We start from the raw sequence: 15,642 nt of genomic DNA, 5'->3' as shown, positions 1-15,642 counted from the left end.
AGATCAAATTAGACAGCCCAGATGTGGCAGATGACATTTGAAACATTGCACCACCCAATCCTTCCGAAGTTATCCAGAGAAATGACTCAACTCCAATCACAGCAGAAAGTTTGAATCAACTTCCCATACACAACTTAACGGTATGTTTCTGCGATGTTGCCATAGATACATGAACAAACTAGTACATTAATACCAATTTTGGGACCTAGTTGTGTTGTGGAATTTCATCCTGGGGAGTCGATGGAAGTTGCCAAACTTCAGTACATTTTATAACTTATACCAGCTGTTGGGGAGTGAAAGGATGTAACTCTGCTTAGCAGAATGAGTGCTGTGCTCTGGAGTTAAGACACAAACCCAATATAAAACCAAAATCAAAATCCACAATAGAAATATTTTCAAATTGATTTGGAATAGCGTGAATGCACAGTATTTATCCCAAATAGGGAAATGAGGAATCAGAGGGTATATGTTTAAAGTGAGAAGTAAGAGGGGAAAGAATCAATATGAACATGCAGCAACTTTTTCCAAATATCCACACAAGGTATATGGACAGGTACATAGATAAGAAAGGTTTAGAGGGTTATGGGCCATTTATCGAGGGCTGAAATGATTAAAACACAAATATGCGATTATGCTGAAGTGTTTAGGCCTTTCTTTGGCCTGATTATGGTATTTTGTTACAGTGCGTCAAGATGATTGTCAACTCTGGAGAATGGAGGACACACACTGAAAATGCTATCATGATTCCCACTGTTGATTTCTGCCTGCACTGCTTTAATGTGTTAAGTATAAAATACCTATTTTCTATTTGATCCATTCAGTGGGTCAGGGGTGATCATTGAGACCTACAAACGTGGTCTGGAACACGAGGCTAGGAGAACCCTTCTGACAAAGTCTGATCTGGTCTCTGGGTGGCTACAAACCACAACTGAATAGATTGCTTTTCTTGAGTCAACACACTCAATCATAGGTGGGGTTTTTTCCAAAGCCACTGTGAAACTAGATTCTTGAGGCTAACAGTTAGAATGCACTTTCCACGTGTAAAATATGAACATCTTGAAATGGTTCCTTTGTTAAATGGTTCCCCATCGCCGATTTTGTGAAATTGTCAGGGGTTATGGGGAGAAGGTAGGAGAGTGGAGCTGAGAGGGATAGATCAGCCATGATTGAATGGCAGAGTAGATTTCATGGGCCAGATGGCCTAATTCTACTCCTATAATTTCTGAAATGTTATATTAGTCATCCCCAGAGTCATAATGCACCAACAGAAGGTATAAATGGCAGATGACAATAATCAAAAGCTTTTATCAAATTGATTATAAAACTGGAGACACACAAAACTGCAGATGCTGGAATCTTGAGCAAAACACAAAGTGCTGGAATAATTCAACAGGGAACTGAGAGACTAAAAAACAAACTGCTGGAAGAAACAAATTTATTTGCTTGGCAAAGGTCTCTTTTCCTGAACACACCCAACTTCATTGCAGCTGCATGTTGTGCAAAGATGAAAAGCTTTGAAATAATGATGCATTATCTTTCTCTCTGTATTAAAGGTTTTTTCAAATTAAAAAAACCATGCACAGATAATCTGATCAGCCACATACAGATTTTAGTAACCAATGCCTTTTAATTAAATACCCCCCCACCACATAAATGTATATATATGCAAGGAGCAGTTGCTGTGTGAGGCTATACAAAAGTTTTCTATACAAATGCATATACTGTGCTGTTATCATTCCAAACATCGACAATTAAAGCTTTCAGCTTTCTAAGGATTTTTGTAGAATCTATAACTATTTTATAACTTATATGTCAATTATGTAAAAAAGTCCTGTAGGATAAGTGTTCAGTTTGCAACCTCACACTGAAAATACATTCAATCACGATGTTCTTCACTCCAGACATGGTAATTCAAAATCAGTGATGGAAGACACAAAATGCTGGAGTAACTCAGCGGGACAGGCAGCATATCCGGAGCAAGGAACGGGTCCAAAGGTGGGTCTCGACCCAAAACGTCACCCATTCCAACGTCACCCATTCCTTCTCTCCAGAGATGCTACCTGTCCCACTGAGTTACTCCAGCATTTTGTGTCTACCTTCGATTAAAACCAGCATCCGCAGTTCTTTCCTTAACAGTGATGGAGCCAGGAACCAGATAAAGATACACAGGTTCCTAATGGCTTTGCACGTTTTGGCAGCACATAAGGCTGACCACACGCCTTTCATCCAGTAAATTGGACAGGATGCTTTCAAACTTTTACCACGCTTTACTACCCATTAAAAATTGTTCAAAGTTTTTGCATAGATGCTCAAGACCTTAGTTGACGGCTATTAATGAGGATGTGGGCCATCAGGACTGATCTGGAGAGTTTTTGCGACATTTAGTGACTAACCCAAGGTTCAGCTGCAACTTACTTTTATTTTCACATCGTCTTCTGTGCAATATCGCTGCTTATCTAACCAGATAACCGTAAGCGAAACTTCATTTTAAACAAATAGTGAAAGGAACATGTTAAATAAAAGATTTCACTTTTATTTAAAATAAATGCATTTATACATAGTTTTGAAAACAAACATTAGGCTTCACTGTTTAGGATGTTGGTGGCACAATGTCAGCGAGTTGCTACAATCGAACATGATAAAATTAATCAAGATTCAAAAATTAATTCATTTCATTGAAATAATTTTTTTACTATTAGCTATGCCTGTAAAACACATCCAAACATAATACATTGTAAGCACATTAACTGATGTGATGCTGTAGTCTAAAAACTGTACAATTATATAAAACTTGTTTTTACATTAGTTACATGGAAAAAAATGTCTTAATATAGCATTACTTCATAATGTATTGGAAACATTTCATACTTTACGTGGAAAAAAGGTAACTAACGTTGATGATTAAAATGGCTTCACATAATACTATAAGGTGTAAAAAAAATGTGGCAATATAAAGTAGATTAAACTAATAACCAGACATTTTGATATGCAAGCTAGAACAATGAGCTGTGTTCTTTAATTTCCAAACAAAACTACCCTAGTTTTCTATGTTGCTATAGTAGTCCTGATTTATGTTGGGGGTTATGGTTGATAAAGGCACAAACACAGGCAAAGTTTGATAAATATATGTAGTTTTTTCCTCCTGTCCTAGGCATACACTAGGCATAGGTAACTTACTTATTATTAAAACTGTATGGCTGATTCCAAGGTTTTCTTTACGAAACAGATTGGTGATAAGGGATCTTTCAAGGTCACTTCCCACATGTGGTGAGCATGCCACGCCCAAATCTGCAGTAGGTTTGTTTGGTAGCTAGATACTAAGAGGTGCTCCTGTTAGTGCACATACAGTGTTAACTGATCTGATAATTAAAACAAAAACAAAAGTAATGATAAAAGGTTACAGTACACGGCGCTTATTGGAATAAGCAATATATGTTGAGTAACAGAACTCATCTAAAAAAGACCGTTTCGATGGCTGAATCACATCTTTTGAAGGCATCCACTGTCACATCCACCCACTTGTAAGCTTAAAGAACATATCTTCATCCAAGCTCTCATTCTGATCTTTAGCCCGCGTCGATAGGAAGATGTAACCGCCGATGAACTCGTGAACGACCTTGCAGTCGATGTCACCACAGATAAACGAAAGCCGAACTTCATCAGCAAACTCAACAGTCACCTAAGCAGAGTGCAGAAGTGCAATGCAATTTTAACAAACATTCTTGCAAACATTTCATGTACAATACGATTTCTGCAAAATTAAAGATATCTACTTTGCAATTACTTTTGATCAAAGACATCTGCATTATCCACATTTATTGATCATTAATGCTGTGAGTTTTCTAATTTATTTCTAAAATGACAAGATGCAGCTAGAAAGAAACAAGTTATCGCTGTAGGAGCAGAATTAGGTCATTCAGCCCATCGAGTCTACTCTGGCTGTTCAATCTTGGATAATCTATCTTTCCCTCTCAACCCCATTCTCCTGCCTTCTCCCCATAACCCCTGACACCCGTACTAATCAGGAATCTGTCAATCTGCACCTTAAAAATCCTCAATAACTTGGCTTCCACAGCCATCTGTGGCAATGAATTCCACAGATTCACCAACCTCGGACTAAAGAAATTCCTCCATCTACTTTTGTCATTTTACTCTGAGGCTGTGGCCTCCGAGCCTAGACTCTCCCACTGGTAGAAACATCTGAATAAGCACATCTAATTAAAATTAGGACACAAGGAACTGCGGATGCTGGTATCTTGAGCAAACACAAAGCATGGGGGTAACTCAGCTGTCAGGCAGCATCTGTGAAGGGAATGGATAGGTGACGTTTCTGGTTGAGAGCCTCCAAAGATGCTGCCTGGCCCGCTGAGATACTCTGGCACTTTGTGTTTTGCTCTAATTAGAACTGTTTGTCACAAGACTTGCATTGTGTACACTGTATTTTGGAAAGTTATCATTTAAGGTCATGGGAAATGACTGAAGAAAGACAGATGTTATACACAGGAGGAGATAATTGTGATTTTGTCCTTGTACAAGCTGCTGTTCATATTCTATAATAACCTCCAAAAAAAAGCTGAAACTATTAGTTGTGATTTTGGTACGTGAAAGCATTTCAAATGCAGAGACAGATTCAACATGCTTGATAACTTGTTCGGATGTGGAACTGGAATATTCAACTGGAATTTAAATGCCATTCAGCCTGCCTCATCTTAGTTACCATCAATGTGGCATTCACAGTATAAAGTTCAATCCTCCCTCAGAGCTAAACCCTTTTTAGCCGAATGCTCTCCAGTAATTATATTTTTGCTGTAAAGAAACCAGAACTGCAGAGTACTCTAACTTTCAAGAGTCAAGTGTGTTTTATTGTCATATGTCCCAGATAGAACAATGAAATTCTTGCTTGATGCAGCATCACAGAATATGTAAACATAGTACATAACGGGAGAAATAATCCAAGTTTTTGCAAGTATCTTGCCTGCACTCCAAGCACAAATTCTCTCCTTTATCATTAAGTGTTTTGAAAGATTTTGATTTACCGATAACATTTTCCGGGCCCTCACAATTCCCTGCTTGAGTTCTTTCCTGCTTTCTTTATATTCGTCAAAGATCCTGAACCTCAAGTATATGCTTCCTAATTTTTTTGACCACATTTACAACCTCTTTGGTTATCCAGAATCCCCTTTCTTTGCCACCCTTTTCCATCCTCCTTCCTGGAACATGCTGGTCTTGAACTCTGGTCAACTTTAAACAACTCTCACATGTCAGATATGGACGCCCAATAACAGCTGCTCCAAATTTACACTTCCTAGCTCCTGCCTAATAATGTTGTAATTTGCCCTCCCCCAATTTAATAACTCCCCCCAAGGTCCAGACATCCTTATTCATGACTATCTTAGTGAGTTTTGATCAATATTCCCAAAAAGCTCTTCCATTGAAACAGCGGTCACCTTGCCAGGCTCTTTTCCCAACAAAAGGTCCAGTTTGGTCCCTCCTCAATTTAGACTATCCATACACTGTTTCGGAAAACACTCTTGGATTCTTACAAATTCTGCACGGTCTAAACCTTTGGCACCAAGCAACTCCCAGTCAATATTGGGAAAGTTAAAGTCACCCACTAAGACAACACTGTTGCATTGATATCTTTCAATATTCTGTCTGCAAATCTGTTCCTGTATCTACTGCTGGTTATTCCGAGGCCTATAATATAACCCCATCAGATTGATTGCACTGTTCTTATTTTTGAACTCTACCCATATCGCCATATGAACCCTCAAGTATGTCCTCTCTGGGTGCCACTGCTACAGTCTCCTTGTAGTGGAGCAACTCTTCTACCTTTCTCTCCAGCACGTCTAAAACTTCAAGTGCGGCATGGTGGCGCAGAGGTAGAGTTGCTGCTTTTCAGCGCCAGAGACCCAGGTTCGATCCTGACTACGGGTGCTGTCTGTTCGGAGTTTGTATGTTCTTCCCATGACCTCGTGGATATTTTCTCCTCCCACACTCCAAAGACGTACAGATTTGTAGGTTAATTGGCTTCGGTAAAATTGTAAATAGCCCCTAGTGTGTAGGATCGTGCTAGCGTACGTGGATTGCAGGTCAGTGCGGACTTGGGTGAGCTGAAGGGCCCATTTCTGCGCTGTATCACAAAACTAAACCAAATCAAAACCACTGGAACCCTGTTGTGTTTTGCATTTTTCTAGAAGAACCACCCAGCTTTAACCTCCAAATCACAGCTAATGAAAGGAGGATATTCCACATACATTCGCGAATCATATTATCCAGCTATTCTGGTATCCTCAGAGATCTGCGTAAAAGGTCTCCCCTGTTCCTCCACAATTCAGTATCCTACTGTTTATTGTTTATAGCCTTGCCCTGTCCTTGGGTTGAACTTTATTTGCCACTTCTGTGCCCACCTGCCCCATCCATCAGCCAGCTTAATCAAAGACCTGTCTGTTCCACCCTGGTCCCATCCGGCAGAAGGCACAGAAGCTTGAACACGCGCACCATGAGACTCAGGAATGGCTTCTTCCCCTCTGTTATTAGGCTTCAGAATGGCCCTTCGATAAGCTAGGGTACTACTGATTCATGTCTACTTCATTGTGGACATTGGACTTTGTCCATAGAACTGATGCGCTACAATGCTGAGAACTATATTCTGCACTCTATCTTCCCCTTTGGTTTACCTATTGCACTTGAGCTTGGTTTGATTGTACGTCTGTATAGTATTATCTGATCAAATTGGATAGCACGCAAACCAAAACTTTTCAATGTAACCTCAACCTCCCGACCTCACTATTAAACACAACCACAACTTTTTCCTCACACACACACAGGACCAGCGAAAGTCTAAATCATTGGTATAATGGAATATTGATTCAAGCCCTAGCAGCTGATGAAAATAATCCTCCAACACCCACCAGGCACTAACATTAAGACCATTTTCATTCCAATTTGTTTGGAATCACATGAACTTTTATTTTACCGACCAGTTTCTGCGCAGTCTTGTTGAGCCCTGGCTAAATCAATAGATGCCGCCGAACATTTTACCCTCATGACACCTGTTCAAACTTCGCACGGCCTTCCCTTAACAAATCCATGCAAATAATCCTCGATTAATTGGGATATTTCTAAATGCCGCTTATCATTGTCAATTTCCTGTTGTAATTTACTCAATGCTAATTCTGACCAGCCTACAATTATTTGGTCTCTACTTTAGAAAGATGTTGCACTACATTTAGTCATAGTACAGCACAGAAACAGGCCCTTGCTTCATTTGCATTTGGCCCGTATTCCTCTAAACCCTTCGTATCCATATATCTGTCCAAATGTTTCATACACGTCATAAAAACCTTTAAAAAAGATAATCAGTATTACTTTGTTTAATGTTCTTATCAGCTTGTGATAGTGGTCTTGCTGACTCTTCTGGGTTGACTGATGTTAAGATCATTTTTTATATCCTCAATCCTTGCGCTCAGAGTCAGCAAGTCCAAGGAGCTGATTGTGGACTTTAGAAACTGAAGGCAGAGGACGCAAAAACCTGTCTTCTTTGATGGGACAGTGCTGGAGCAAGTTAACCACTTCAAGATCCTCGGCGTGCATGTCTCTGAAGATCTGCCCTGGACCCAGCACATTGATGCAATCAAAGAAAACCCATCAACGCCTCATTTTCATCAAAGATTGAGGAGATTTGATAAGTGGATGAATGTCTCTAGGTGTACTGTTGAGAGCATATTGACTGGTAGCATCACGGCCTGGTCATTAACTCGAAAGACCAGGAATGACGGAGTTTACAAGAAGAGGGTGGATATAATAATGGATGGGATTTATATAGCGCCTTTCTAGAATACTCAAGGGATATTGCCTGATCTATTATGGGTACTGACCTCCCCACCATCGAAGGGATCTATACGAGGTGCTGCCTCAAAAAGGCAGCCGGCGTCATCAAGGATCCACACCTTCCTGGCCACGCTCTCATTCCACTCCAGGAAGATGGTGCACAAGTCAGAAAACCAGGCCCTTGAACACTATAAACACCAACTAAACTTCAAACTGCCTTGGTTGCACTAGGAACGTCAGCCTTTTGTTGTATTTTGCGCTAATATTGTTTTTTTAATTAAAATTTATTGAACTTCTGTTTTTATAGTATATTATGTTTTCTATTGAGTATTGTGTTTACAAACCTTTTGTGCTGCTGCAAGAAAGAATTTCATTGTTCTGTTTAGGTACAATTAAACATTCCCGACTTGAAACTACACTTCGCCTACCCTTATCTACAACATCTGCAACATTCTGCTTTTATGAAGAGAAAGTCAATTTTAAAAATGTGACATACACTAAAATATTGAAACTTGGATTTTGTTATTTGCACATATTAATCCTAACTTACTCATATGATGTCTCACACTGCAGACAATGATCTGAAGTTAAAAATTCTTTGATAACATTTAAATATCATCTTAATGATTCAGGACATTTTATAATTACCATTTTGATCTCCCAATTTACATTCCACTGTTTCATGTTGCTGAATCTCCATGTCTTGATTGCATCCCCAGTGCTTGAATCCATCCTGATCAACCGATTGTAGGCTATGCCAATCAGATCGTCTTTCTTACTTCCTTGAAACCTAAAATGCAACAAAAATGCAAAATATCATTTTAAAGGGCAGCGTGGTTGCACAGCAAGCACGATTAAAGTATTTCAACAACAAAGTATAAAAAGCTGTACTTCTCTGATAATCACTGACAAGCAACCACTTCACAAATATTCCACCACTTGCCACATCTTCCCATCTCCTCCCCGTCTGCTTTCCGCAGAGACCGCTCCCTCCATAACTGCCTGGTCAATTTGTCCCTTCCCACCCGAACCACCCCCACTCCGGGCACCTTCCCACGCAACCGTAGGAAATGCTACACTTGTTGTTTTACCTCCCCCCATGACTCCAAGGACCCAAGCAGTCTTTCCAGGTGCGGCAGAGGTTCACCTGCACTTCCTCCAACCTCATCTATTGCATCCACTGTTCTAGATGTCAGCTGCTCTACATCGGTGAGACCAAGCATAGGCTTGGCGATCGCTTCGCCGAACACCTCCGCTCGGTTTACAATAACCAACCTGATCTCCCGGTGGCTCAGCACTTCAACTCCCCCTCCCATTCCGAATCCAACCTCCTCCATGGCCAGATTGAGGACCAACATAAATTGGAGGAGCAGCACCTCATATTTCGCTTGGGCAGTTTGCACCGCAGCGGTATGAACATTGACTTCTCTAATTTCAGGTAGTCCCTGATTTCTCCTCCCCTTCTCAGCTCTCCCTCAGCCCACTGGCTCCACCTCTTCCTTTCTTCTTCCCGACCCCCCCCTCACATCAGGGTTTCGACCTGAAACGTTGCCTATTTCCTTCGCTCCATAGATGCTGCCTCACCCGCTGAGTTTCTCCAGCATTTTTGTCTACCTTCACAAATATTAGATTTATTTTCAAAAATCAATTACACCAGTACTTTTTAAAAAAATGACAAAATGGTGTTGGCCAAATATCATTTGTTACTTTTAAAGGAGAATCCTGGCTCAAAATGTTGCCTATCCATGTTCTCCAGAGGTGCTGCCTAATGCGCTGAGTTACTCCAATATGTTTTGTTTTTTGAAGCAGCATTTGCAGATCATTCTGCCTACATTTCTGTGATCATGGGCTGAGACAGAACAAGGTACCACAATCCCCGCCTGATCTAGCAGCCTTATTCTGTTACACAATTTTAAATACAGAATTTGTGAGACGTTTTTTCGGCACGTAATGTTGCTTCAAGGAGATGCTCAGTAGTCAGCTGTGAATGCAGATACTCCAATCGCCTTGTCTGTAAAGGAATGTAAGCTAGGAGCAGATTCTCAGATGCAAGCTGCAATATTCCAAGAAACATTCCCCATGGTCGACCTTTACCAAACATGGTAACATAGTGAGTGGCAGCAATTACTGTATTCAAACTAAAGCTTAATTTTTTGGAGAATTTCCAGAGGATACATCCATCAAAAGTATTTTGTTTTTTTCCCCTTCTGGCTTCATTGCTGACCTTCCTACTGAAATTATTTAAAAACACAAATGTTGGCTGTTTAAGTGTTTTCAATTTCAAAAAGGGAGGGATCATATCAAGGTCTCCAGTCTCATCAAACAAGGAAGGAAAGTCACATTTATCCATAGTTAGAGCAAAGATCAATGTTAATGTATTGGTGTGCAAAGCTGAAGAGGCAGAATTCAGCAAGCTCTTAAAATGTCTCTCTCTGTGCCAACCTATGGGTAAATGAACAACCTTCCAGCTATTGGAAATGTAACTTATTTTACACACTGGAGGGTACATAACAGACCCAGTGGACTGAATTCCACTCCAACTTTATCGTTGCTCAGCCCCACACTGCACATTTCTATCCCCTCGCCAAAATCCACAAACAGGACTACCCTGGCAGACCCATTGTTTCTGCCTGCTCCTGCCCCAATCAACTCATCACCACATACCATGATTCTATTCTATCCCCCCTTGTCCAGTCCCTACCGACCTTCATCGGAGTCCCCTGCGATCAGCCTGAGGAAGGGTTCTGATCCGAAACGTCAGCTACCGATGATCTCCAGGGGTGCTGCCTGACCTGCCCTGTTATTCCAGCACTTTGCGTCTTTCCACTCTTCTTTTTCCTCCACAGGGAAAGGGGATTAGACATGACAGCTGCAGGTTAACAACTGCTGCCTCCCTGCGCCAGAAACCTGGATTTGATCCTGACCTCGGGTGCTGTCTGTGTGGAGTTTGTACGTTCTTCCTGTGACTGTATGGGTATCCTCTGGGTCCTCTAGTTCCCCCCCAAATCCCAAAAGACTGAAGGTTAATTGGCCCTCCTTAAAATCACTCCCAGTGTGTATGAAGTGGAAGCAAAAGTGGGACAACAAAAGTGGGACAACACAGAACTAGTGTGAACAGGCGATCGATGATTGGCGTAGTCGTGGAGGGCCAAAGGGGGATGTTTCCGTGCTGTATCTTTCAATTAATCAAACAGTAAGGAGCCATGATCATATTGAATGGCGGTGCAGGCTCGAAGGGCCGAATGGCCTACTCCTGCACCTAATTTCTATGTTTCTATGAACACAAGTACATCCCTGTGTCTGGCTCACAGGAAGTAAATATCTGCTGGCAAATGTTAACTGTTCATCTTACATAGATTGTGCCCACCCAAACTACTATGCCCAGTATTTTCTTTTTATTCTAGATTTCCAACAGAAATACAAAAAGCAGTTATCTGCTTTTGTAATGTAATGTAATACCACCTCGTCACACACCATCATCACCTTGTGAAATGTAATACTGCAAGATCTGATGGGAAGGGAGCTTATCGTCGTGATATCCGATGGCTGCGTAGAAAACTTTGCTTTGTGATAACTAGGGCTCAGGATCATGAAAGTGGAAGAGGTGGGTGGAAGAAAGTGGAAGAGCTGTTCTTGTGGTGTGGTGTCAATCAGGAATAAGAAAAAGGAGAGGAATCCTGCAGAATATTCATTCCTAATAACAACATAGCTTTCTTTTCATTGTATTTTTTTAATTCACCCTAATGCGAGAGGGATGTGGGAGTTTGTTTACCACCCGACACAGGAACATCTTTCTCCCCCCGCTCTTACTAGACCACTGAACGGTTCCCCCATAAACTAGGTACAGCCCTGATCTTCCAAACCTACCTCAATGCAGACATTGGACATTTTCTCTGGAACTGTTAAGCCCCTGTCCCACTGTACAAGGTAATTCAAGAGTTCTCCCGAGTTTTCCCCTGATTCCAACTTGGAGAATGTCCGTAGCGGGTCCGTAGGAGTTCATGGATGTCTCGTAGCGGCTCGTACGAGGAAAAAGTAACAATTTTTTTCATCACGAGTATTTATTTACTTGTGGATTTTTTTTTGCAGGGATGAAAAAACGTCACGAGTTTACCGGATTTCCCGAGTACCTACCGTTAGCATTACGAGCCGCGACGAGACATCCACGAACTCCTACGGACCCGCTACGGACATTCGCCGAGTTCGAATCAGGGAAAACGCGGGAGAACTCTTGAATTACCTCGTACAGTGGGATAGGGGCTTTAAGTTACAATGCCGAGAAACTAGGTTCTGCATCCTGGTATCGTTCCCCTTTGCTCTACCCTTTTGTACTTGCATTTGGCCTGATTGTATTAATTGATTTGATTAAATAGCACGCAAACAAAAGCTTTTCACTGTACTTCAGTTCATGTGACAATAAAAACCTAAACCTATGGCAAGTCATGTCCAAATCGCCTTCAACGAAACATGGTCCACAAATATAAGACTTTAAGAAATTTGTGTAAACAAATAAAAAGTCCTTTGCGATATAGCCCATTTATAGCCCACTTTAGAGAAAGGACAGGATTACTGTTGATATATTGGTTGAATGTTCATTTTAGTACACACAGGGAAACAGACACAGAACCACATTTAAAAATCAATCACATAGTAACTTTATGCAGCTGCTGAAGAAAGTAAGTGGTTGTGCTTCACCTTCAAGATTCGGTACTTATTTAATGCCTACAAAAAATTGCAAAGAGCATACAAAATTTCTGCTGAGGCAATTGTGAATAAACAAAATAGCTGTTTGATTGTTACCTCGAAATGAAATGAGTGATGCCAAACTCAGGCAAGGATTGCCAAGCCTGAATAAACCTCATCTTTGCTTCTATGAGGCTCATCTGAGCTACATTCTGATGGGCCTCAAGGATTCTGGCAGAGATCTGAAAAAGAATGAAGTTATAATAACAAAAAACCTTTTTTCCACAGCTGTGCCAAGGAAGTGTTATCAGAAGAGCAGTCAACAATAACAGAAACCAAAATGAGAGAATGGCAAGACCTGCGTCGAGGTTAAGAACGTAGACATGTTCAGGACTGGAAAGTTAGTTTTTGTTTGTTAAAAAAAAACATTTAGCTCCATAAAAAACTTCCACTGTCACACAATCAACCAAATAGGCAGCTGTATAGTCCTGTCGACAGTCTTTCATTTATGCTGAAGGTCTTTAACCTCAAGATTCATTGCATGGACCTTCAATGTTAAAAAAGTGAGCAGAGCTTAGTTTGAACTCTCCGGTGTCAGATTTCATTAAGACTGCATTATTCTCATGTACTGATTGTTCTTTGTCTATAAGTTTCGATTCAGTGGAGGTTTTCACTTCAGTATTAACATTTAACAATTCTGACACACATGGCAGCCCACACATATAAACACACACACACACACACAAAAACATTCTTCCCATCACAGGGACTGAACCAACCACTTACCAAGTCCCTTACATAGCCTGGCTGAAGAGGGCAGCATGAAGAGGGCAAAGGAAGTTGAAAGAAAATGCAGTAAGAATAAGGTTAAAAGCAGCACACAAACAGCTTTCCACACCCATCCATCTGCCTCCCACCACAAAGCAAATCCCCAGAGCAATTAAATAAATTACTCATATCCAACTAGATATACATGCAACTTTATAAACAAAATATTGTTAACTATGCAAGTGATCTACTGGATAAATATTATGAGCACCAAAATCACCCCGTTACCACTAATTACCAAGGAAATGGTATTCTGTGTTTGAGAAAATATCATAGACTCACCACATACTAAAAGTCCGCTATAAGATTTATATACCGTTCTATACAGGTTGTGGAGAAAAAGAGAACAAAATGCTTTCTAAAAGTTGTGCATACCCATGAAAAACATTTCTGATTACCATTCTGTATTGAGATTACAGTTTTGTTTGATCCTCCTCAATACAAGATATTTTGCACATTATAGACATCAATGTTGTAATCGAAAATGTCTGATCAATGTATCATGTTTCATCATGAGATAGAGGGGTTAGTTAGGGCTGTTCAAATCAAGCTGCAGGCCATAATTGTAAAAGATATGACAGAGATATTAAACATTCATATGGAATATGTCAGTAGCAATAATATTGGCATTTAAGGAAAATACATTATAGATAAATTAGGGGCAGAAATAAATGGACTAATAAAGCACACAGGACTACAGATGCCTGAGAGAGATACGTGTACACATTATGCTTTTGGAAGTAGAAATGGCAGAGAATTAAATCAAAATGTCCAATTCCTTGGAAATAAGCAAAATGTATTTGGACTGGAATAGCCAATAAAGTTCCCTTTTCAAGAGGAAAAGATTTGAACATCAAAATGAAGTAAACCAGGCAACAAATACTAGTTGTGGGAAGACATTTAAAAAGAGATAATAACTACTAGAAATGGTTAGCAGAAATATGCACAATTGTTTAAAGAAATGAGCAACGGTTTGTTCGGAAGAAAAAATCATGAAGGAACATAGCACATGAAAAATGGATAAAACATTTGTTGATTTCGTTTTAAATACATCTTATGTAATCAAAACTTCAAGGGAACATTGGGGCAGCACTGTTGCACAGCCGATAGAGCCAGACTAGTGTTTGATCCTGACCTCAGGTGCTATCTGTGTGGAGTTTGCATGTTCTCCTTGTGACCATGTGGGTTCCTCCAGATGTTCCCGTTTCCTCTCACATTTCAAAGATATGTAGGTCTGGATGTTAATTGGCCTCTATAAATTGCCCCTAGTGCGTAGGTTGTGGATCAGAATGTGGGATAACAGAGAACTAGTATGAAGGGTTGGCGTTAACTTGGTGGAGTGAAGGGCCCGTTTCCATGCTGAATCTTTCAATCAAAGATAGAGGTTCTGGATACATTCAGCAAAAGCATTAGGTCACGAGGAATTCAACACAGGCCGCTCATGATTAAACCAGAAATATGAAATTTAATGTCCAGCAGCTCTTTTAGATATTGGGACTGTTTCCACAGGACTTCTTCCACTGGAGTAAGATAAAAAGATTCAATAAACAATGCACTTAATTTACAAAGAGTTTCAGAGCAGGAACTTCTTCTAAGAGTGTCAGTTGTGAAGGTCACAAGTTTAACAGTCACTGAGAGAGAGGAGAATAGCTTCATTGTGCTGACGTCATAAAACATTCCTCCAGAAAGAGGGAGAAGTAGTCAATATCTCAGGGGAAAATTGGATACATGCTTGTAGCAAAACACAGCAATCGAATCATGAAGCACAGAAACAGGCCTTTCAGCCCAAATTATCTTTGCTAACCAAGATGCCCCATCTACAAGTATGAGATTTCCCTGCGGACCCGTGGATTTTGAAATTCGTTAAAAAAACCTAAATCTCTATAAATGGCTTTCTGTGTGACAGTGGGGGCGGGACTGATGATCGAGGGCGCCAGTTGGACGAGCGGGACGTCGGTCCGCAGACGGGGACACACGGACATGCTGATTCAGCGCGATGAGGGAGGCGTCGGTCAGAGGCGAAAGTAGGGGGGGTGGGTTGAGGATAGAGAGCGGTGATTGGAGGAGGGGGGCGGGACAAGGCGAGGCCTGATGCAGCGAGCCGGGAGCGCAGTTAGCGGTGGCCCCAGGGGAGGGCAGCGAGAGAGTGGGCACTGGGCTGGGAAAGGCTGGGGCGCGGCGGCTGCAGGGCCAGGGCCTTGTCGCTGTCAATAAGCATTTTAAGGCAAGTAGTGGGAGTGTGTGTGAGCCCTGGTGAGCAGAGGGGGGAGTCTCAGAGAGTGTGAGTAAAGGTGAGGG

General features: G+C 41.0%; 1 protein-coding gene across 8 annotated transcripts in view; it reads right to left on the bottom strand.

The window, feature by feature from the left end:
- Nucleotides 1-2,512: 2,512 nt before the first annotated feature.
- fermt2 (FERM domain containing kindlin 2) overlaps nucleotides 2,513-15,642 on the bottom strand; it is a 122,015-nt gene continuing 108,885 nt past the window's right edge. For 5 of the 8 annotated variants that reach the window (XM_033027273.1, XM_033027274.1, XM_033027271.1 and 2 more), the window contains 4 exons: nucleotides 13,303-13,323; nucleotides 12,634-12,758; nucleotides 8,482-8,623; nucleotides 2,670-3,679 (listed from right to left, as the gene is read on the bottom strand). In XM_033027273.1, the coding sequence (XP_032883164.1) occupies nucleotides 3,506-3,679; nucleotides 8,482-8,623; nucleotides 12,634-12,758; nucleotides 13,303-13,323 (462 nt within the window). In that variant the 3' untranslated portion in view covers nucleotides 2,670-3,505. Of the gene's footprint in view, nucleotides 3,680-8,481; nucleotides 8,624-12,633; nucleotides 12,759-13,302; nucleotides 13,324-15,642 lie in introns of all 8 variants that reach the window. The other 3 variants (XM_033027268.1, XM_033027272.1, XM_033027275.1) reach the window with 3 other exon arrangements.

The sequence above is a fragment of the Amblyraja radiata genome, chromosome 9 (assembly GCF_010909765.2).
Source record: "Amblyraja radiata isolate CabotCenter1 chromosome 9, sAmbRad1.1.pri, whole genome shotgun sequence".
In the NCBI taxonomy this organism is placed as follows: domain Eukaryota; kingdom Metazoa; phylum Chordata; class Chondrichthyes; order Rajiformes; family Rajidae; genus Amblyraja; species Amblyraja radiata.
The sequence above is the reverse complement of the archived record's forward strand: the minus strand, read 5'-3'. Positions and strand labels throughout refer to the sequence as shown.